Source organism: Oncorhynchus tshawytscha, linkage group LG06, assembly GCF_018296145.1.
Source record: "Oncorhynchus tshawytscha isolate Ot180627B linkage group LG06, Otsh_v2.0, whole genome shotgun sequence".
Taxonomy (NCBI): Eukaryota; Metazoa; Chordata; class Actinopteri; order Salmoniformes; family Salmonidae; genus Oncorhynchus; species Oncorhynchus tshawytscha.
Genome location: NC_056434.1, coordinates 24447233 through 24468925, shown reverse-complemented (window position 1 = coordinate 24468925; position 21693 = coordinate 24447233). Strand labels below are relative to the sequence as shown.

At 41.4% G+C, this 21693-nt stretch overlaps 1 protein-coding gene across 1 annotated transcript; it reads right to left on the bottom strand.

The window, feature by feature from the left end:
* Positions 1–1303: 1303 nt before the first annotated feature.
* Positions 1304–20796, bottom strand: plcg2 (phospholipase C, gamma 2). The gene is made up of 32 exons (XM_024423417.2): positions 20624–20796; positions 13234–13431; positions 12909–13058; positions 12654–12747; positions 12494–12541; positions 12273–12357; positions 11480–11560; positions 11179–11222; positions 10972–11044; positions 10729–10830; positions 10517–10635; positions 9088–9173; positions 8849–8966; positions 8540–8708; positions 7946–8041; positions 7662–7742; positions 7349–7518; positions 7054–7254; positions 6636–6936; positions 6391–6459; positions 6131–6240; positions 5950–6046; positions 5734–5800; positions 5177–5352; positions 4338–4440; positions 3887–4090; positions 2871–3010; positions 2643–2754; positions 2354–2521; positions 2185–2273; positions 1900–2096; positions 1304–1748 (listed from the first exon to the last, which is right to left on the bottom strand). The coding sequence occupies exons 2-32, from the start codon at positions 13421–13423 to the stop codon at positions 1706–1708; spliced, it is 3783 nt and encodes a 1260-aa protein (XP_024279185.1). The 5' UTR covers positions 13424–13431; positions 20624–20796; the 3' UTR covers positions 1304–1705.
* Positions 20797–21693: the final 897 nt, after the last annotated feature.

Sequence of the window (21693 nt, the reverse complement as noted above, 5' to 3'; positions counted from 1 at the left end):
GTGTGTGTGTGTGTGTGTGTGTGTGATATATATATGTTATATATATATATCATACACACACACGTGTATATCATTTTCTGTCTCCCTTCCCTCTGTGCTTCTTAGTCTCCCTGTTAGGGAGGCTGTCATTGCCTTCATCTTAAGGACATGTGCGTGTGGTCATTAACTTTTTATTTTCACACAAAGTGCACTGTAATCTGTCGTGTTTTCATGGTTAGTATCTTTTAATGATTTGTTTGTCAACTGTTTATTTGATTTGATCACGTTATCAGTTTGTCACCTGAATTTTTTTTGGCATGTACATTTTGCATCAGCTGATGTTTTTTTTTATTTTGTAACTTTATTTTAAAGATTTGAATATGAAAAGGGTCAGATCACTAGCTCTGAAGTCGACCTACACCCTTTGTCCATGGGTTACCACAATGTTCTGATCGAAGCTCAATGATAAGCAGTACATGTCATAAACCAGCGATTTAATCACCTTGGTGTGTGATTACAGACCTTTGTATTGCGGGACACATTAGCTCGTGCACAAAATACTGTGTAATGATATGAACATAGTATGTATGCCAGTGAGTGTACTGGTTACTGTACCGGTTGTACACTGGTGACATACTGTGTGTAATGATATGAACATAGTATGTATGTGGGAACCTGACCTGAGGATTTCTTTTGTAGCCCTGATGTTCCTCTAGTTTTTAACATTGAAATGTATATCTGCAGCTGGCTAAAGAGGGAGACAGAGGTTGGAATGTGGAGGGTTTTAGTACTGTAGAGGAAATTGTGACAAAAACAAATCCATTTGTTATATCACTTTCCTGTGGAGCTCACTGTGCTTTGCTTTGGTTTATGTCTCCTCTAACTCTCTCTTCTCTCCTCATTCCTCTCTTTTCAGAGGTCATATTACAACCTGTACTCATTTTTCTGAATTTGTAAAGATTTCTATAATTTGAATTGTGACCGCGGCTTGAGTCTTAATGTGGTTGACAGCGGGGCGCCTGCTGCTGTAGCACCCCTGCTAACGCAGTGATGGACATAAACTAGATTTATGTTCCCCTCATTTCCTCTCATCTGCATTATCTGCTTCTACAGCTGGGTTACTACTGCTCTGTGGCTGTTGTAATAAAAAAACAAGACCTTCTACGGGAAAATAAAATACTATGATGTGAAATCATTTCAATCAAAATAAACTGTCTGTGAATATGTTTAAAATGTGAGTGCTGCATAGTTATTTATAGGTTCTGTGTAAGTTTCACTGTTTTCAAATGCCGTAGTTTAATCTGATCAAATGAAGCGAAGATGGTCAGCAGAAGAGGTCGTTTTATTGACTGAAATTACACAGAGGAACCATAAAAGAAAATATAAACAGAAGGATTATCAAAGCAACAATGTGCTCTAAGCAACAGTTTCACCTGCAAATAGCCCTGTATGTCTACAATATATCAGTAGTTAAAGAATGCATTTGTTGAGAACAAAAAAGAAACAAGCAATACACTGGTAACATTACTTAATGTATTCTTCAAAAACACCAGAGAATTTATCAATATGACGCTGCTAAGTGCACCTTTCACTGTTCATCTTAATAACCCATTAACCCCCCAAATTATGCAAATGTTAAACACATCACACATTTTCTCTCTGTTGGCCTTGGCTTTGTAAGACTGAAGTTTGGGATGCAACCACGCAGGCTCAGGATGAGCTGCCCTCAGGAATAAAATTTACTGTTGTTGATTTTCTTTTCCTTTATCCTAGGACCAGATAAGATAAAATGAATGTATCATCATGACATTTCTGTTCACAATTTTCATATAAGCATTTCGCTGCACCTGTGATAACATCTGCAAATCTGTGTACGCAACCAATAAACGTTGATTTATTGGTTGCACAACTCCGGCTTACTTCTGTTTGCAGGTATCTTGGATCTTCTGTAACTGTGTCTCATTGGTGCTGAACTCTCTCATGAGGTCGTCACGGAGCTGTGGGGGGGCGGAACGCTGCAGGCTGGTGTGGGTGTCGTACAGGAAGATCTCGTTGTTTATCTCAGCCTGCCGCCTCCGCAGTTGGTTGGACGACGAGTACAGCTCCTCCTCTGCTTTCTGATTAGCAGACAGACACAGGCTCACCATCCAGATGCACAAACACCACCACTAACACCAAAGGCTGTCAACATGCAGCGTGTCTCACCTCCACCTGCTGCACATCGATGTAGACCAGTAAAGACGCCAGCTCTATGCTCTCATTGAAGCCATTTTTCAGAGGAACAGAACGGTACCCTAAGATGAAACCGTGTAGAAGTGTGTAAATGAGGGGCTTAAGGGTTCATGCACCACATATTAGTGGTTGTGTGTCCTACCTGAGCGGATGCCCTTCACAGGGAAGGTAGCCTGAGCCAGGAAGTTAGGGTCTGAGAACATGTCCTCCTCATTCACCACAAAGCGCAGGAAGGTGAGCTCTGGCTCATGGACTGGGAACGTCACCGGCTCTGGAGGAGCCTTCCACACCGGGTTCAGCCCATTGTCACCTGAACAAATATAAGCCCCATTACCAACATCCTTTCATCTTCAAAACAACACACACAAGCTGAGATTCTTTAATTAGCTGGACGGCATTGTGGGAAGAATGTAATTCTATCCACTCCTTACGATAGACGACGGTCTTAAACTTGTTATCTTCTGTGTGTCCACACAGCTCCGTCTCCACAAAAGGGCTAGCAATGCTACGGCCTGGCTTAGGCAGGTGTCTGGCAGCAATCACCTACAGGGGGAAGCACAGCAAACTCAGTGCTCAACAGTAACCAGTTTACCATATGAAAGATTAGCAGGGAAATGTCAGTGTAAATAAATACATTTGGACAATGAGCAGAACCATACCCTGACAGTAAGGGTGAACTTGACTTTCCTCTTCTCCAGATGTGGATCATAGCTGTCTGAGCGCATCATCTCTGGCTGTAGCACGTAGCCTGTATGTCCGTTAAGGCTGAAGAGGGCACTGTTGAGTTGAGTGTACTTATCTGGGGACATAAACAAACATGAACATCACTTGGACACCGAGCAAGCAATTTCCTAATCTCTGTGAACACATTTTTTTGTTGTCACACTGGATAGGTGCAGTGAAATGTGTTTGACAAGATCATCCATAGTAGTAGAGTGTCTGACGTAAATTAGTGTAGCTCAGTTGGTAAAACATGGTTCTTGCAACACCTGGGATGTGGGATCAGTACTTAAAAAGTCTAAAAATGTATGCACATAAGTTGTCCTAAAATGTTGTGTCTTGCTTTACCAAGGGCACGTGGAAAAGGTATTGAATCGTAAAAGTATCGATACCTTAATAGGAAAGGAGTGAAAAGTGAAAGCCACCCAGTAAAATACTACTTGAGGAAAAGTATTTGGTTTTAAATATACTTTAAAACCTCTTAAGTATCAAAAGTAAAAGTATGAATCCTTTAAAATTCCTTATATTAAGCAAACCAGTGGGCACAATTTTCTTATTTAAAATTTTTTACGGATAGCCAGGGGCACACTCCAACACTCAGACATAATTTACAAATGAAGCATTTGTGTTTTGTGAGTCCGCCAGATCAGAGGCAGTAGGGATGATATGTGTGAACTGGACCATTTTCTGTTCTGCTAAGCATTCAAAATGTAAAGAGTACTTTTGGGTATCAGGGAAAATGCATGGAGTAAAAAATACCTTATTTTCTTAAGGAATGTAGTGAAGTAAAAGCAAAAGTAGTCAAAAAATATAAATAGTAAAGTAAAGTACTGATACCCAAAAAAACTACTTAAGTAGTACTTTAAAGTAGTTTTACTTAAGTACTTTACACCACTGGGCACATGGACAGATTTTCATTCCCCCTCCATCTTTAACACATGCTCATCAAACCCACCTGCAGTCTGGAAGTTGAGCGCCACCATGTGGCAGCCACAGGCCCACAGAGGGTAAGGGTCGTAGTTTGATGAGTCTACACGTTGGCCCTTGGGGTAGGTGCGGCTCAGGGACTTGCGGTTGTACTTCAGGAAGTCTGGAGTTTTGTTCTTGGCCGGGATCTTGTTCTCCACAAAGGAGCGGATCTCTTTGTAGCAGTAGTTCACTGTGGGGGCATGATTGGTAATGGGCAGACTAAGTTTGATCAGAACAATACTGAGAGGAGAGAGTCTACCACATCTGACTGTGGTGGAGGGTGACATATTCTGGTAGTAATAATATGAGTGTGAGTAAAGGGTGGATTGGATTTAATTTGAAAACCCACAGTTGAAATCTCTAATGTGTATTGCAGTGCATGTCATAGGATGAATGCCTTATGTGGGTGTTAAGGGTGGTAGGGCTGGGGATCGTACCAAAGCGGTCCTTCTCCTTGCTGCGAGGCTGGCAGTACACCACCAGGTCAGACATCTCCATGGCAACCTCTTCACTCTTCTCCACCTCCTCCTGCTGCTTGATCTGGAGGACAGAAAACACACAGCAGCTTCCTGTCAGCATGACATCACTGAAGACAGCTTCCTGTCAGCATGACATCATTGAAGACAGCTTCCTGTCCCTAATCTGTGCCCCGCACATTGACTCAGTACCGGTACCCCCTGTATATAGCCTCATTATTGATATTTTATTTAGTAAATAACTCTATTTTCTGAAAACTGCATTGTTGGTTAAGGGGTTGTTAGTAAGCATTTCAAGCATTTCAAGGTAAGGTTGTTGTATTCTACGCATGTGAAAAATACAATTTGATTTGATTTATCAGTATGATATCACTAAAGACGCCTGGCTGTGTAGCAGCTTCCTCTCAGCATGACATCACAATATACGCTGGGCTATACATCTTTGGAGTGGTAGATATAAAGATATCATACTAGCCTCTTACGTATAGATGCCGTTGGGTTATTTAAGAAATAAGGCACGAAGGGGTGTGGTATATGGCCAATATACCATAATTAAGGGCTGTTCTTATGCACAACGTATCGCGGGGTGCCTGGACACAGCCCGTAGCCATGGTATATTGGCCATATACCACAAACCCCGATGTGCCTTATTGCTATTGTAAACTTGTTAATTAGCGCAGTAAAAATAAATGTTTTGTCATACCTGTGGTATACGGTCTGATATACCACGGCTGTCAGCCAATCAGCATTCAGGGCTCGAACCACTCAGTTTATAAATGGAATTATATCATGATACTAGCCTCTAACTGCTTGTTGTGCTGCTTGGTGATCTCTCTCTGGGTGATGTCCCAGGCCACCTGGTACCACTCAAACAGATCTTCCAGTGACTCTGCCGCAAAGTCAAAATGAATCTTACTGTCATAATCACTCATCTGAAGTGTCATGACATGGGACTTCCCATTCTTTGCAGATCTCACTGAGAAGAGAGCGGGATGGAGGGAGCATGGGGAAGAGAATGTAAAATATTTATTACGTGTAATATACTGTATATATAATACACTGTTGTGTTTGGGTACAGGACTAGACTGTGTCTACACGTTATGTACCGTCAATTGTATATTTATCCTGTGTAAGGTGTCATGGTCTAAAACGATCCATTTAGAAATGTATGTAGTTGTGTGTACTGTTGATATGGGGTATGTTTTAAGAGCAGTCGGTCTAATGAGCATGTGCTGTGTGGAAGGACTGGGGGTTTGGTATTTAGTGTGTTAATTGTGTGAAGATAGCATGTTTCTGATATAGAATATCTGTGTTTGGACAGCATGTAAAACAGATGTAACAGAATGACTGTACTCACCAACGTTACACTTGGAAATGTCAACAACTCCTTTACACATATCCCCCAGAGGATTGTCCTCCATGACCTGTGAGACAAATGTGTACACTGTAGATCTCTAAAAATGCACTCTGACCACACAAGAAATATACAGCACAAATGCACAATGTCATTGACAGACTGACCCCACACCAGTAATACTGTAACACCATGCAAAATACTGATCACTCCTCCTACCTGATCCTGTGACTCAGCTTTGATATTGTTGGACACTTCCTCAACATAGTTGGCAGGGAAAAATAGCTGCAGCTTTCCCCCATAGTCCCCTTTCCACCTATAGGGAGCAGCAGAGAGAGGTTAGTATGTTCCTAATCTGACCTGGGATCAAATTGTGTGTGTCTGTGTTCTGAGGCCTCACCATCCATCGCTGTCTTTTGACACACTGTGGATCAGAGCCCCCTTGCAGAAGTTCAGTTCATCCGGTCTCATGGGTCTGTAGTCGTACAGAGCTTTAACAGTACTCTTCGGCTGATGGGGTTAAACATACAGTACATCAACAGGTACATACATTAATACACATACAAACATAGATACACACACTACATTGACATTGCCTGAGAAAATCTATAAACATAATTTCAATGAAGGGAAACAAGTTAACATAATATGGGAACATACCAGTGACGGCTCGATTTCATTTGGCTCCACATACATCTTAATATCATAGAGTGAGGCGCAGTCTGTCTCCTACACAGACAAACCATTGAAAACACTTATCAGTAAACAGTACTTAACCTTTCCTCCCCCAGCAGTCCAGTCTCTGCCCCCCCCTTCTCCCTCCCTCTGCCCTCCTCTCATCCCCATTATATCTCTCTCCCATCCTCTCTTTTCTGCCTCTAGTCTCTCCCGTCCCTCTCTCTTACCGTGCTGAAGCGGCTGACCAGTTCCAGTGTGACAGGGTAGCGTAGTTTGATCTTGCGATACAGAGGCTTCTTACGGAAGTAGTTGACCAGCTCCACCAGGCTCTCGAACTCAGTGGTGGTTCCCAGCACGTACATAGAGCCATCCTTCTGGATCCGACAGTGCTTCACCTTGCCATCACCTCTGAAGGTGATAGCGTAGGAGTCGCTCTCCTCTCTCTGTCTGATGAGGAAGGCTCCGTCCCGGGGGATTCTCAACAGATAGTCCTCTGCCTCCCCCCTGCTCAGGTTACTATAGAACCACCTGACCACCACAGCACACAGAGAGAGAATATACGTGTTAAGTGTGTGCATTCTTGCGTACCTGTGTGCATGTTTAAATTCAGACATACTCTATGTCAGATGACCCTATGTAACTCACCCTTCCAGTAGGTGTGGGTTGGGTCGAGGCACAGCCTCAGTGAGGCGCAGGTCAAAGTCGTGGCAGCGGAGGGGCATGTCGCGATAGTGCTGAATCAGTGAGTACACACTGGGGAAGTGCAAGTTGTCAGTCAGGAAGTAGAAAGTATGTCCTCCCTCTGAGCCAGAGCGGATACGACAGTGCTGGACCCTCCCACTGCGCCTACAGTATAACACACAGAAAACAGGCATCAGCACAGCAGAGATCTAAACACAGGACACGTACTGGCAGTAGAGCTGAAGACAAGCTGGCGTACCAGAACGAGAGGGTGAAGTCTGTCACAAAGGTGTCACTTTCTCGGACCAGGAAGGTGCCATCCCTGCCTCCCGACTCAGCACAGAACTCCTGAAGCAGCCTCTCTGCTGTCTGCCTCCCTTCACTCATCCTCCCATGGAACCAAGGCTCAGACGTGTGGAGCTCTGGGGACTACAGCATAGAGGGAGGGGGACGGAGGCAGGCAGGGAGGCAGGGCGGTAAAAAACAGTCATAATTATGTAATAATTAAATACCGTGACAAATGGTCATTTGTTTCTCCTACAATTATAAATGAACTATTCTCTGTCGTTTACCTTCCTGAGCTCATCCTCCTCCTCCTCCTCTGCGTAATAGAGCGTGTCATCTGAAATCACACAGTAGTGCTTGTTCCATCGCTACAGGCAGACAAACAGGCACAATGTCAGAATAGTTGACAACGGCAACCATCACAACAACAAAATATACACTAACAATGCTATGACTATGAAACAAATACAATAATATACAACACACTTCCTGAACCAAATAGGCCTACAGACTTCTAACGAACTAGCTTGGAACCATATCATGTTAACAGGACAGGTGGTCTCTAAGTTACCTGGTCCACTGGATCCCAGATATGCAGGTCTCCTTGCTTCTCTCCCTTCCGGAAGTCCTTTCCGCTGATGCCTCCCTCCACACTCAGTTTCTTGTGCTGTAGGGGAGAGGAGGGGAGGGGTGTTGGACCACCACAGACCCACCACACAGGTAATAACTGACTGTCATCTGAAAAGCCCATCATATCATGATGATGAATCACTTTGCTAGAACATGCTGTACCACATACTACATCGGAAACCGTTTTGCCCTGTGACCCAATTCTTCACATTATTCCCTCCCACCACCATCCTCATTGTATCCTCTGGGCTGGCCCTCACCTTGAGGATGATATCATACCACTATCCCCATTGTATCCTCTGGGCTGGCCCTCACCTTGAGGATGATATCATACCACCACCCCCATTGTATCCTCTGGGCTGGCCCTCACCTTGAGGATGATATCATACCACCATCCCCATTGTATCCTCTGGGCTGGCCCTCACCTTGAGGATGATATCATACCACCACCCCCATTGTATCCTCTGGGCTAGCCCTCACCTTGAGGATGATATCATACCACCATCCCCATTGTATCCTCTGGGCTGGCCCTCACCTTGAGGATGATCTTGCCCTTGAGCTGTGTGGGGGATGGCAGCTGTTCAGCCATCAGCTCCACAGGCTCCATCAGCAGCTTGTCCTGGAATACTTCTCTGAAGATACGAGCCATCTGCCTCTGTTGCTCTATGGGACAGTGCTCCTCAATGGAGAGAACCACAGGGTATCTGACAACAACAGCACCACAATACTCAGTCAACACAGGCAGAATGTTCTAGAAACAGTTACAGTCCTCAGTTGTAAAGCACCTCAGGTGTGGGTATGTTTATTAGTTTGGGTGAGTTTTCTCAGACAGATTCAGACTCACTCAGATGTGACAAAGGCATGGTCATTGATGGCCTTCACCACGTCCTCAAACTTGATCTTGGTGGTCCTGGTCCAGCCATGGTATATGATTGGCTCACCTGGCCCTTCCCAGCAGTCCACTACAGGGCCACACAACACAAAATAATCCTTCCCAACTATAGAAGTAAATGGATAATGTAACGAGGGCAAAGTAAAATATGTCAGGGACTGTTTCAGTGAGGTTTAAGGTGTACAACTAACACTCAACACAGCGGCATCCCAGACGCAGGCAGCGAATGTAGGCCTCGGTGGACGACTCGCTCCGCAGCTGGTCTCCAGTCAAGTACCTGATGAAACCCATAACAACATCATAACAAGAAATACAACATGCAAACAAATCATAAAGAGCATTTGTGTGTTTATTATTATATGAGTCATAGCCTATTCAGAGGTGGCACCACAGATCCCAGAGTGGTCTGGTGAAAAAACATTCTGGGGCCGTAGCTTTTCCTGATGTGGTAAACTAACCAGGTAAAACTCCAGACCGTATACGATATGATGTGATTAATCTGTTGTAAAAAGGTTTAATATGGATCACGTTTTTTTTTTATTATGGAAAAACTCCTGGTCTTGGTGAGGATGAAAATCCTATCAAATTGCCTCCACCCTGTACTTGTTCATATTAATTATATTTTATTTAACCAAACCACTCTGGAAAATCAAGTTGCTAACAATAGGCATTATTTTTTGGGCTTCAAAAACTCAACAACAAGGTTTGCTAACGTTACTAGCTAACTGTAGTAGCAGCAGACAACTAATAATTGGATCATTTGGACAATAACTCGATTATTGAGGATTAATTGTTCATATTCATTATATTTTAAGGACTAGATGTGTTTCCTATACACAGACACGGAGAAAGCAACATGATTGGACAATAAAACTAACTGGGCTGAGCTTGCTTTATGCAGGTTTGCATAGTGTAGTTCTGCCCTATGCAATTGTAGGCCTAATAAAACATGTACTCACAGTCTATGTCAGCTATTGTGTTTAGGCCTATTGATTAATTCCAGTTTTGGTTTGACAAAGTCTAGGTAGCCTAGTCAGCCCAAGTTTGAATATAAACCACATTTTATCCCATTCAAATGTTCTCACAAACAAATGGGCTATAAATACACATTTCCGTTTTGTTTACCCTGGCCAGAGTGACAAGAGCACATAGGCTAGACTATTCAGCTGCTGTTGTTAGTAGCCTACAATTGATCAGACTGAAAAATAGTCTTGTTTCCATGCAATACAGCAAGTCTTATCGCTAATGTTTAGCTCTATAGGCTGCTGCATTTATGTAAGAGCTTTTGCTCGTGTCTATTGGGAGTGATGTGATATCACGGTTGCTTAGTAAATACAGGAGGAAATTGGAGATCCCGCTTTGAGCTTTGTGCTTTGCGCCCCGCGACCTGCGATTTCCGCAAATCTGATTGGTCAAGACGTGCAAAAAGCCTGCAGCAGCACTCCGATTTGATGGACAGCGAAATTGTACGGGACTTGACCAATCATGAGGCAAATCTGTCTAAAAAGAAGCACCTTGACCCTTTTTTTAACGCATTGCATCAATATATTTTATTTAAAAAAGTTAAGTATTCATTTCATAGTGCTGTGTTGTATTTTTGTGTTATGTGGCGGTACTGACGTGTTGTGTGAGGAATTGATCCAGTAGTGGGACAATGGGTTGTTCATATCCAGGTTGCACATCTCTGAGTATTTCTCATCCCAAATCGAGTTCTCCTTAGAGAAGAGGAAACTGAGGAACTAAAGTGAGAGAAGAGAGAGAGAGCACTTTGACAAACATAAAACATCGTTCTCCACTCCCCATTCACACGCACATCAAACACTGTGTCCCACCTCGCTGACGGTGAACTCTGGATCGTTGGTCTTCCTCATGGTGTCGTCTATAAAGGTGGTCATCAGCTCTCGAACCTGGTTCAGGTCATTGGCCCATGACTCCTGAGAATGAGAAACGTAGAGAGTGAGGAAAATATAGATACAAATTACAATAAAGGTAATGATAACAGGTAGCAGGTTAAACACTGACAGATACAGACCCAGTTTTACCAATTTCATAATTGATAGATAGCTTGATCATACCTTCTGCTGGTACAGAAGAAATCGTTGGAAATCATGGAGAAGAACTGCAGAAGCATCAGGTTTATCTGTACTACTACAGTAGGGAAAAACCACATCACCCACCAACATACCGTCAACAAGAATTCAAGTTTACCGGTATAATAAAGCTGAGTAAATGATTATTTGTGATTGTTGAACTACATCTTTCAATGAAAGAGAAAGACCCACCCCATGATGAAAGCACATGACTCCCTTTTGAACTCCTCGAGAATCTGATGAAACATATCCACACACCAGTTACAAGTCAATACATAGTCACAGTCACACACACACACACACACACTGGTTGACAGCCAGTGTCTGTCTAATCATATTTAACATGCTAAATGTGATATGCTAGCTAACACTTCCGATGTGAACACACATATCAATACATACTGTAAGAGAAGTTAAATTATCGCTAATTTATGGTATCTGTTCAGCATTTTCTACTAAGAGAGTGTAGTAGTGCAGTAAAATTATGACTCACATCTTTCTGATCAAACATTAGAATATTGTAGAATTTATGAAACTGCTCAAAGTTCAAGACATCTTTCCTTGCTCCAATTTCCTGGAACAAAAGAAGGAGATGGACATTGTTTGGTTCAGAATACTTTTTTTATATTTGTTATTTGTTTACCCCCTTTTTCTCCCCAAATTCGTGATATCCAATTGGTAGTTACAGTCTTGTCCCATGACTGCAACTCCCCTACAGACTCGGGAGAGGCGAAGATCAAGAGCCATGCGTCCTCCGAAACATGACCCTGCCAAGCCTCACTGCTTCTTGACACACTGCTCGCTTAACCCGGAAGGAAGCCGCACCAATGTGTCGGTGTCAGCTTGCAGGCGCCCGGCCAACCACAAGGAGTTGCTAGAGCGTGATGGGACAAGGAAATCCTGGCCGCCAAACCCTCCCCTAACCCGGAGGACACTGGGCCAATTGTGAGCCGCCTCATGGGTCTCCCGGTCACAGCCGGCTGTGACACAGCCGGCTGTGACACAGCCTGGTATCAAACCCGGGTCTGTAGTGCCCTTGGTTCAGAATACTACAATTTATTTTATTACATACATAGTTCAATTCTATTACAATTGAGAAATCACTTGAGTGCCCAAGACCACTTATTATCATCTAAAATAACTCATGAATAGAATTAATTCTACTGCCCAAGTTTTTATTTGGCCAAGGAGGGAGAGAAACTTCAGCTCCTTGGTTCTACAACTCATTAAAGTTTTGGCAGCAGTGAGGATGAGGGTGTGAATATGGATGAAAAGGGGATGAGTACCGAGAACTTTTCCTTCAGGGAACGTGTGCCGGGGACCTTGTAGTTGAGCTGTGGCAGAAGAGACTTCACCTCCTTCAAGGTGATACTGAGGAGAACAAATTAAAAGAACAATGGATTGAATTGTGGAAATTACTACAGGGGCAGAATGGGAATTTGGCACAAAAAGTGGTATAATTAAGTTGAAGTTTAAATATATTTTTGAGGGTTGAAACTGTTCTTACCGGTTCTTTTTAGTCTGATTGATAGAATACATCTGTTTCCTCAACCAGCTGGAAACAACAAACAATATGATCCGTAATTGTCAGTTATCGTCCATATAATGTGTGTGTACAGTATATGGGTTTAGGTTTGTGGTCTTTTCACGTGTGTGTGTGTGTTCACCTCTCTATGATGTCTGGTGTGGGGGCCACCAGTGTCTCCTGTCTCAGTAACTCCAGGCCTGTCAGCCATTTATCCGCGTCATCCACAGTGTCAGCTGTCAATCAACACAGACTATTACAAGCTATAGTATCCAATATAACCTAAGATAAACCATCCATATTTAATCAGTAGGCTATCATCAACAAAATGTGGTTGTATGGCATCAAATAAACACAGAAAAGTGGACATAATCTGCACCCTCCCACACACACTTACCGCCAAGGCTTATGGTGTTAAGAACAAATTGGGACCCATAGAAGATGGTGAAGCAGGTATTGTCATCATGTTTGTCCCTGCCATCTCTGAACCTCTCAAAGTCTTTTGAGTTCCTCCCTGGGCGAATCTCCCGTATCTCAGACAGATCCACTGAAACCGTACTCATCATTGTTACTCACTCTCTCACATACTCAACAGCTTTTACACTTTCCCTCACACACCCTATCCACACACCACATCTCTTAATGTACTCACAGCCCTTCTCTTCTCATTGTTTCAGTGTTAGGGTTGGATTTGAATTAGACTTAGATTCAGGTTTACTCACAGACACCATCATTCTTATCTGCTGTTCGGGTCCAGGCCACCTGCCTGGTCTCCATGATGACCTGCACAGTAAGGCGCTCTACCTTCTGGCGGAACACGGTCATGACGATGCCCATCTCCAGGTCCCTCTTGATCAGACTCTTCTTGTACTCCGTCAGCTCTCCCTGCTGGCTTCGCCCCGGCCCCGCCATTTCTGGCCCTGTGGAATGGGCCCATACTCTACTTATAGTAGGGATGCAATGGTTCACTAGGTCCACGGTTTTGTTAAGTGACTCATTAAACCCCTACCTCATAGCCTCTCCATAAAGCTGTTTCAGGATTCATGGTTTCATCATGTCAAACAAAGGACGAGGAAGCAACTACAGGCCTGCACAGTTATAAAGCATGCTTTTATTTGACCACTTTAAATATTTCAGGAGGTGCATAGTGTACAGTGGCAGTATATTATGTTCATTTGCATTGATGACTTTTTAGGAATGTCTATGTTTATAACATGGAAACATGTTTTATTTTATTTGCTTGATAACAGATATGTAACTTATAACAACTCTACTTTGCATTGTATATTAGCTTATTTATTTTCAATTATAAAACTGGTTGTTTGGATCGTGGATGCTGATTGGACGACCAGTGTTCCAAGCCATGCTGTCTTGGCGGGAAACAGACACACCGATGTCTGCTAACATTTCTATCTGAAAATGATCACTGTGTCTCCATAAGAATATCATGTTCAACTTGGTGTCCGAATCATGTCTTATATTTATCTCATATATTTATTTATCTAATCTCAAATTGTTTCCCTTTGCTTCCAGCCTAGCATTTACTTTGGTACAGCGGGGGTTAATATAAACCTTGCTGTCTGTCTGTTCAACATCGGAAACAATGTTTCACTTGTGAATTTCAATCTCTAGTACTACCATACATAAAGTAAAATGTGCCCATACGAGACAACTTTTTCTGAGCCAGTCGAAATCCCGCATCAACGTCATTATCATGGACATATACAAGTAAATGCCAATAGAAAAAAACCTCAAACAAAACGGAAATGCAGCTCGTGTATTGTAATGCAGGTTCAATGTATGACGTCACGGAGTTAGCTGAACTTGGCTTGCTACCTAGCAAGTGACAAGAAAACTTTCCAGCCTGGAAAGCAACCCGTTTGTTAAGAACTGACGACCAGTCCTTTCACATAGCTACTAACCAACAATTATTAATGACTGGGTTGGGTCCTTTAGCAACATGAACAAAATAACTAACAACCAGATTTTTGTCCGGACTATAGCCTATCTTCTGGTGGAAGAATGACATTGTATTAATTGACTTATCAAAATAATGTTTTAATGAAAATATGTCATTCATTGTTATTTTAATATGTTGGTAACAGTTCTATTTAAGCAGAGATGGAAAAAGTACTCAATTGTCATAATTGAGTAAAAGTAAAGGTACCTTAATATAAAATGACTCAAGTAAAAGTGAAAGTAACCCAGTAAAATATTACTTGAGTAAAAGTCTAAAAAGATCAGATTTTAAATGTACAGTGGTGGAAAAAACACTCAATTATCTTACTTGAGTAAAAGTACAAAGTAAAAGTAAATGCTATACATCAAATTCTTTATATTTAGCAAACCTGACGGCACAATTTCCTTTTTTATAACTTTTTTTGACAGCCAAGGGTACACTCCAACACTCCAACATAATTTACAAGGGAAGCATTTATGTAGTGCATTTAGTGAGTACACCAGATCAGAGGCAGTAGGGATGACCAGGGACGTTTTCTTGATAAGTGTGTATTTGATCTTTTTCCTGTACTGCTAAGCATTCAAATTGTAACTAGTACTTTTGGGTGTCAGGGAAAATGTTTGGAGTAAAAAGTACATCATTTTCTTTAGGAATGTAGTGAAGTAAAAGTAGTCAAAAATATAAATAGTAAAGTACAGATACCCCCAAAAACGACTTCAGTACTTAAAAGTATTTTTACACCACTGTATTTAAGTGATAATGCCAGAGAAACCGGTGTTTGGAGGATATATTGGCACAAAGGGTTGATAGGCCCGAGACAAAGTCGATATACCCTCCAAACACCAGCTTTGAGGGATTTAAAACAACGGGTTACCAACATATTCAAATGATCATTGACATATTTTCATGAAAATAATTTTGTATCTATGGACGCGACCCAGTCGTTCTCTCTAAATGTTCCATTGCCCAACTGGCTGGCAACGTTCTTATCCCTTGCTCGCTAGCTAGCCAACTACGGCTAACTTACAGTCACGTCAAACAGTGCAGCCGACAGAAAAATAGCAGCATTTGCATGTGTTTAAGCTGTTTTCTAGTGACATTTATTTGGATACATCCATAACAATGAGCGAATGATGTACGATTTCACCTGGCATTAAAAATGTGCTCTCTCGTCAGGACACTATTGTTCAGAGGAGCGAGCCAACAACACATCTAACACAATCACTTCAAACTTAAGCTAGTTTTACCTGTTTTCTATTGACATTTCTTTGTATATATCCATAAAAATAATGCCAGCTGATTCATGATTTCGACGGGCTGAGAAAAGCTGTCTGCCTCTTCCCGACACATTAATTTCTATGGGACAGTGGAGATCGAATTTCAATATTGAAACAATATTGCAAATGTCGGAGACAGACAGGGTTTATACAAATCTCTGCAGTTGAAAACCAAATGCTAGTCTAAAGGGAATGGGAGATAATGTCTAGATGCTTTTTATAGTGGAGATCAAGTTTATAAATTGCCTGGCTGGGCTGATGAGACAGTGGATTGTGCAGTGAGATGGAACAGTTTAAAGAGCCATTTCAACATCACAGTTAGCCATGGTAACTTGTGGAATAGACACCTGCTGGATTGCGGTTTTAACCAATCAGCATCCAGGATTAGACGCAATCTTTGTAAAAAAAAAAGCAATAAGGCACACTGAGGCAATGCTGTATCATGAATACAGCCACAGGTAAATGGGTTGACTGGGTCATTCCAACTGTGCAGTGCCTTATCTGTCCCCAGGATATATCACTTCTTATTTTGTGTAAAATGTGGATTCCAAACGGCTTTAAATATATGATAAAGTATAATTTACCCTAAAAGCATAAAAATATTGATCTTGAAAGGGAATTCTATGCAATTTGTAGAAAAAAAATTATGTGAATGTCGGCATTATTGCTATGTCCCAGTTGTTATTCCTCAACCTCCATGACAAATATAAGGCTTAAAATAATAAAAAAATATATTATCTTTCTTCATTATTTTATAGTCCTAGCTAAATTCTCTCTCATCATAATGTTGTTTTTATGATTATCGTATTTATTGTTATTTAATTTAAGATGTTCTGTGTGTCCCTGATATCACTTTCCATCCTGTTAGTTTGTTGTAATTCTCCATTTAAGAAAACCACCCCTTTCTAAAATGACACCACATTCAGGAAATGTCATAATTTCTTTGGTTGGAAAACAATGGTTCAACTGTAAAAAATATACTGTACCAAGCAAAAATATAAATGCAACATGCAACAATTTCAAAGAATTTACTGAGTTACAGTTAGTGAAATCAGTCAATTGAAATAAATAAATTAGGTCCTAATCTATGGATTTCACATCTGGAAATAAAGATATGCATCTGTTGGTCACAGATACCTTAAAAAAAAAGGCACGATAAGTCATTGGGACTCGTTACAGTATCTCTATGAATTCAAATTGCCATCGATAAAACACAATTGTGTTCATTGTCAGTAGCTTATGCCTGCCCATACCATAACCCCACTGCCAGCATGGGGAACTCTGTTCACAATGTTGACATCAGCAAACTGCTCGCCCACACCACGCCATATATTTGGTCTGCATTTGTGAGGTCAGTTGGACATACTGCCAAATTCTTTAAAATTATGTTGGAGGTGGCTTATGGTAGAGATATGAACATTAAATTCTCTGGCAACAGATCTGGTGGACATTCCTGCAGTCAGCATGCCAATTGCCCACTCCCTCAAAACCTGTGGCATTGTGTTGTGTGACAAAACTGCACATTTTAGAGTGGCCTTTTATTGTACCCAGCACAAGGTGCACCTGTGTAATGATCATGCTGTTTAATCAGCTTCTTGATAAGACACACCTGTCATGTTATTTTGGCAAAGGCGGAATGCTAACAGGGATGTAAACAAATTTGTGCACACAATTTGAGAGAAATAAGCTTTTTGGAACATTTCTGGGATCATTTATTTCAGCTCATGAAACCAACGCTTTACATGTTGCGTTTATATTTTAGTTCAGTGTATAAACACTCCATTGTATCTATTTTTCCATGTTTCATGTTGTCAGTCGGTATGTCCCATGCATAAATGTCCACCCTGTTAGGCTAAATTATAGAGAAAATAAACCACATTTCATTTTGTTAAAATATGTTTTATAGAGAAGTTAAAATCCTGTTCAAGTGTTCACCATTATGCTAGCTCAATCTTTCTCACTCACAGAGCTCTGGCTAATTTAGGCTCCAAATTTCCACGCTGTTAGGTTCTGACCTGATTATGCACCTAACAGGTTTGAATATGTACATTAAAAATATATATATAATTGCCTGAGCTTGACTAATATTTTTTTCTGAAAGTCAGTAGGAATCACCCAACTGTGTTACCTGTGACTGTATTCATGATACAGCACTGCCTCTTGTGCCTTTCAATTTTCACCTAAAATTACATACCCAAATCTACCTGACAGTAGTTTAGGAGCTGAAGCAAGGACATGCATATTATTGACACCATTTGAAAGAAAAACATGTGTTGATTAAACCTGTAGAGGTTTAATCAATACACCTACAGTGCATTCAGAAAGTACTCAAGACCCCTTTACTTATTTCAAAATGCTGTTACAGACATCTTCTAGAATGTATTAAATTGTTTTTTTCCCTCATCAAATCTAGACACAATACCCCATAATGACAAAGTAAAAACAGTTTAAAAAAAACAACATTTTTGCACATGTATAAAAAACCCTGAAATATCACTTTTACATAAGTATTCAGACCCTTTACTCAGTACTTTGTTGAAGTACCTTTGGCAGCGATTACAACCTCAAGTCTTCTTGGGTATGACGCTACAAGCTTGGCACACCTGTATTTGGGAAGTTTCTCCATTCGTCTCTGCAGAGCCTCTCAAGCTCTGTCAGGTTGGATGGGGAGTGTCGCTGCACAGCTATTTTCAGGTCTCTCGCCGCTCAAGGACATTCAGAGACTTGTCCTGAAGCCACTCCTGCATTGTCTTGGCTGTGTGCTTAGGGTCGTTGTCCTGTTGGAAGGTGAACCTTGGCCCCAGTCTGAGGTCCTGAGCTCTCTGGAGGAGGTTTTCTTCAAGGATCTCTCTGTACTCTGCTCATCTTTCCCTCGATCCTGACTAGTCTCCCAGTCCCTGCCGCTGAAAAACATCCCCACAGTATGACGCTGCCACAACCATGCTTCACTGTAGGGATTGTGCCTGGTTTCCTCCAGACGTGACGCTTGGAATTCAGGCCAAAGTGTTCAATCTTTGTTTCATCAGATGAGAGAATCTTGTTTCTCAAGGTCTGAGAGTCCTTTCGGTGCCTTTTGGGAAACTCCAAGCAGGCTGTCATGTGCCTTTTACTGAGAAGTGGCTTCCATCTGGCCACTCTACCATAAAGGCCTGATTGGTGGAGTGCTGCAGAGATGGTTTTCCTTCTGGAAGGTTCTCCCATCTCCACAGAGGAACTCTGGAGCTCTGTCAGAGTGACCGTTGGATTCTTGGTCACCTCCCCCGATTGCTCAGTTTGGCCGGGTGGCCAGCTCTAGGAAGAGTCTTGGTGGTTCCAAACTTCTTCATTTAAGAATGATGGAGGTCAGTGCGCTCTTGTTGACCTTCAATGCTGCAGAAATGTTTTGGTACCCTTCCCCAGATCTGTGCCTCGACACAATCCTTTCGCTGAGCTCTACGGACAATTCCTTTGACCTCATGGCTTGGTTTTTGCTCTGACATGCACTTTCAACTGTGGGACCTTATATAGACAAGTGTGTGACTTTCTAAATCATGTCCAATCAATTGAATGTACCACAGACGGATTCCAATCAAGTTGTAGAAACATCTCAAGGATGATCAATGGAAACAGGATGCTCAATTTTGAGTCTCATGTAAACAAGGTATTTCTGTTTCATCTTTTTAATAAATTTGTAAAAATGTCAAAAAACCTGCTTTGTCATTATGGTGTATTGTGTGTAGATTGATGAGGATTTATTTATTTTTAAATCCATTTTAGAATAAGGCTGTAATGTAACAAAATGTGGAAAAAAGGAAGGGGTCTGAATACTTTCCAAATGCACTGTACATTTCAACCAAGAGCAACAGCTCTAACAGCTATGTGGTCTACTTTCCAAACCACAACATTAAACAACCGATCTTTTTCTTTTTTCTGTTAACCCAGCGGTCTCTGAGTGTGAGGGAGGGAAAGTTATTTGCACCTCTACGTTTTTAGGCTTCATGGTATGGTGGTTGTGTACAAATGGAAGCAAACTTTGTGCAGGAATACTGAGGGGTAATATTATATGAGTGTGTCAGACCTGATTCCATGTAGCACTCATTATTTACATTGCAAATGAGCAGCAGGCGCAGTGGATGGATGGACCCAGAGAGAGAAGTGAAGTATTAACCCAGAACTATTTCAATATCTTTCCTGAGGAAACCTTTGCTCTCAACCGGTGCCGTCCCCTTAAAGGGCTATCCACAAAATGTACACAAATTAGTTTCCTGGTACACCACAAGAACATAGTCAATAACACACACATAAATTATAAGCATAACTGATGGTCCACTACTTCCTTCTGTAAAAGATGTATCCAGTGTAGCGTAAACCAAATGTGAAACCAATCAACACTGTGGCACTCCCCAGGTCTTGATGTACCATATGAGAGACAATGCAATACGGGTATGTCAAAACATGATGTAAAGTAACCCTGGTTACATTAGGCACATAATAGATTCAAATCCCCACTTTTTTAGGTTAATGGTGTTTGCTATCCACAATTTAATTATCATGAAAATAGATACCGTTTGCTGGACAGTTACTCCAAGTGTTAAAATGAATGGAGGGTCTATAACATAACGGGTTCTTTGGAAATGCATATTCTAATGGATTGGGGAAAATTAGATCGACATTTGGATGCACAACAGGTGTTCTATCTAGACTAAAAATTATATTAGGAAGGTTCACACAATCACACCCCACAAGACCCCTGCCACAGACCATTACGGGCGCAGAAGATCCATCACCACCAACGCTCCACTTGAAACTAAAAGCGGATTTCCCCATTGTCACTCTGCTCTCACTTTGCTCTACATTTGCACACCCACAAAAAAACGGAAAAGTTTTAAGACTTACCCAATAAATGAAACAATCAATGTTATAGCTGTAAAGTAGCCTCTTGTATAAATTAATTCATGGTTTTTAGGCTTGAGATTCTAAAAATTATACAGTCTTTCAAACAGTCCTAACCCAGCCGCGAAATGGTCAGTTCCTCAATTCTATGTGTATAAGGAAGTAAAGTTAATTTGCGTTATAGGCATAGCAGTAATAAAAAGATCCGGAAGTACGCATATCTATGCAAATTCCCCTTGGACGCGAGAGTATTTGGCGACACAGCTGCATTGAAAGGTTTCAGCTTTTTGGTGAAATCAAATTATTGGCCTATTGTAAAGTAGTTATAGAAAGTCCTTTGACTGTCTATACATCGGCAAATTGTTGTAAATATATATAATGGTCACTGGTGGCAATGTTTCTCTCAAACTCTATTTCTTAAGTGAAAGCAGCCTTCCTAGTTACAGTGATAGGCTGAAAAGATCTAAACCACCTACTGTGCTTGTTGAGAAGCAGGAGAGCGAGTATATTTTAGAGCAGTGCGGTGCAGCGCTGCTGCTCTAAAATATACTCGCTCTCCTGCTTCTCAACAAGCACAGTAGATGGTTTAGATCTTTTCAGCCTATCACTGTAACAGCGCTGCACCGCACTCCGCTGATAATTTGAGAGATGTCGACTACAGTTTGTTTAGTCTGTTGATAATTTTAATGTATATTATTTACTAATGAACCATTACTATTAACCCATTCACGTCATTGTACTATATTTAGTACAATATCAAAATACGACGCTGTTTGGTGTACATGCATGAAATTTGATGTCAACACTGTTAGTACAAGTGTCTAAATAGGCCACATTTAAATTGTAAGATTGTCATTATCTATCATATTTCCAGTGTCAATCAAGGTTGCTATTTTTAGGAAATTTGAAAAAAAATAATTAAAATGACTTCAGCACATGTATTTTGAATGATAAAATGGTTGTTTGGATCCCGGATGCTAATTGGACTAGCAGCGTTCCAAACTCTATTTGCCATCACAGGAACTCGATGCCTGCTGAAAGTTCCATGTGAAATGATCAATGCACCTCTATAA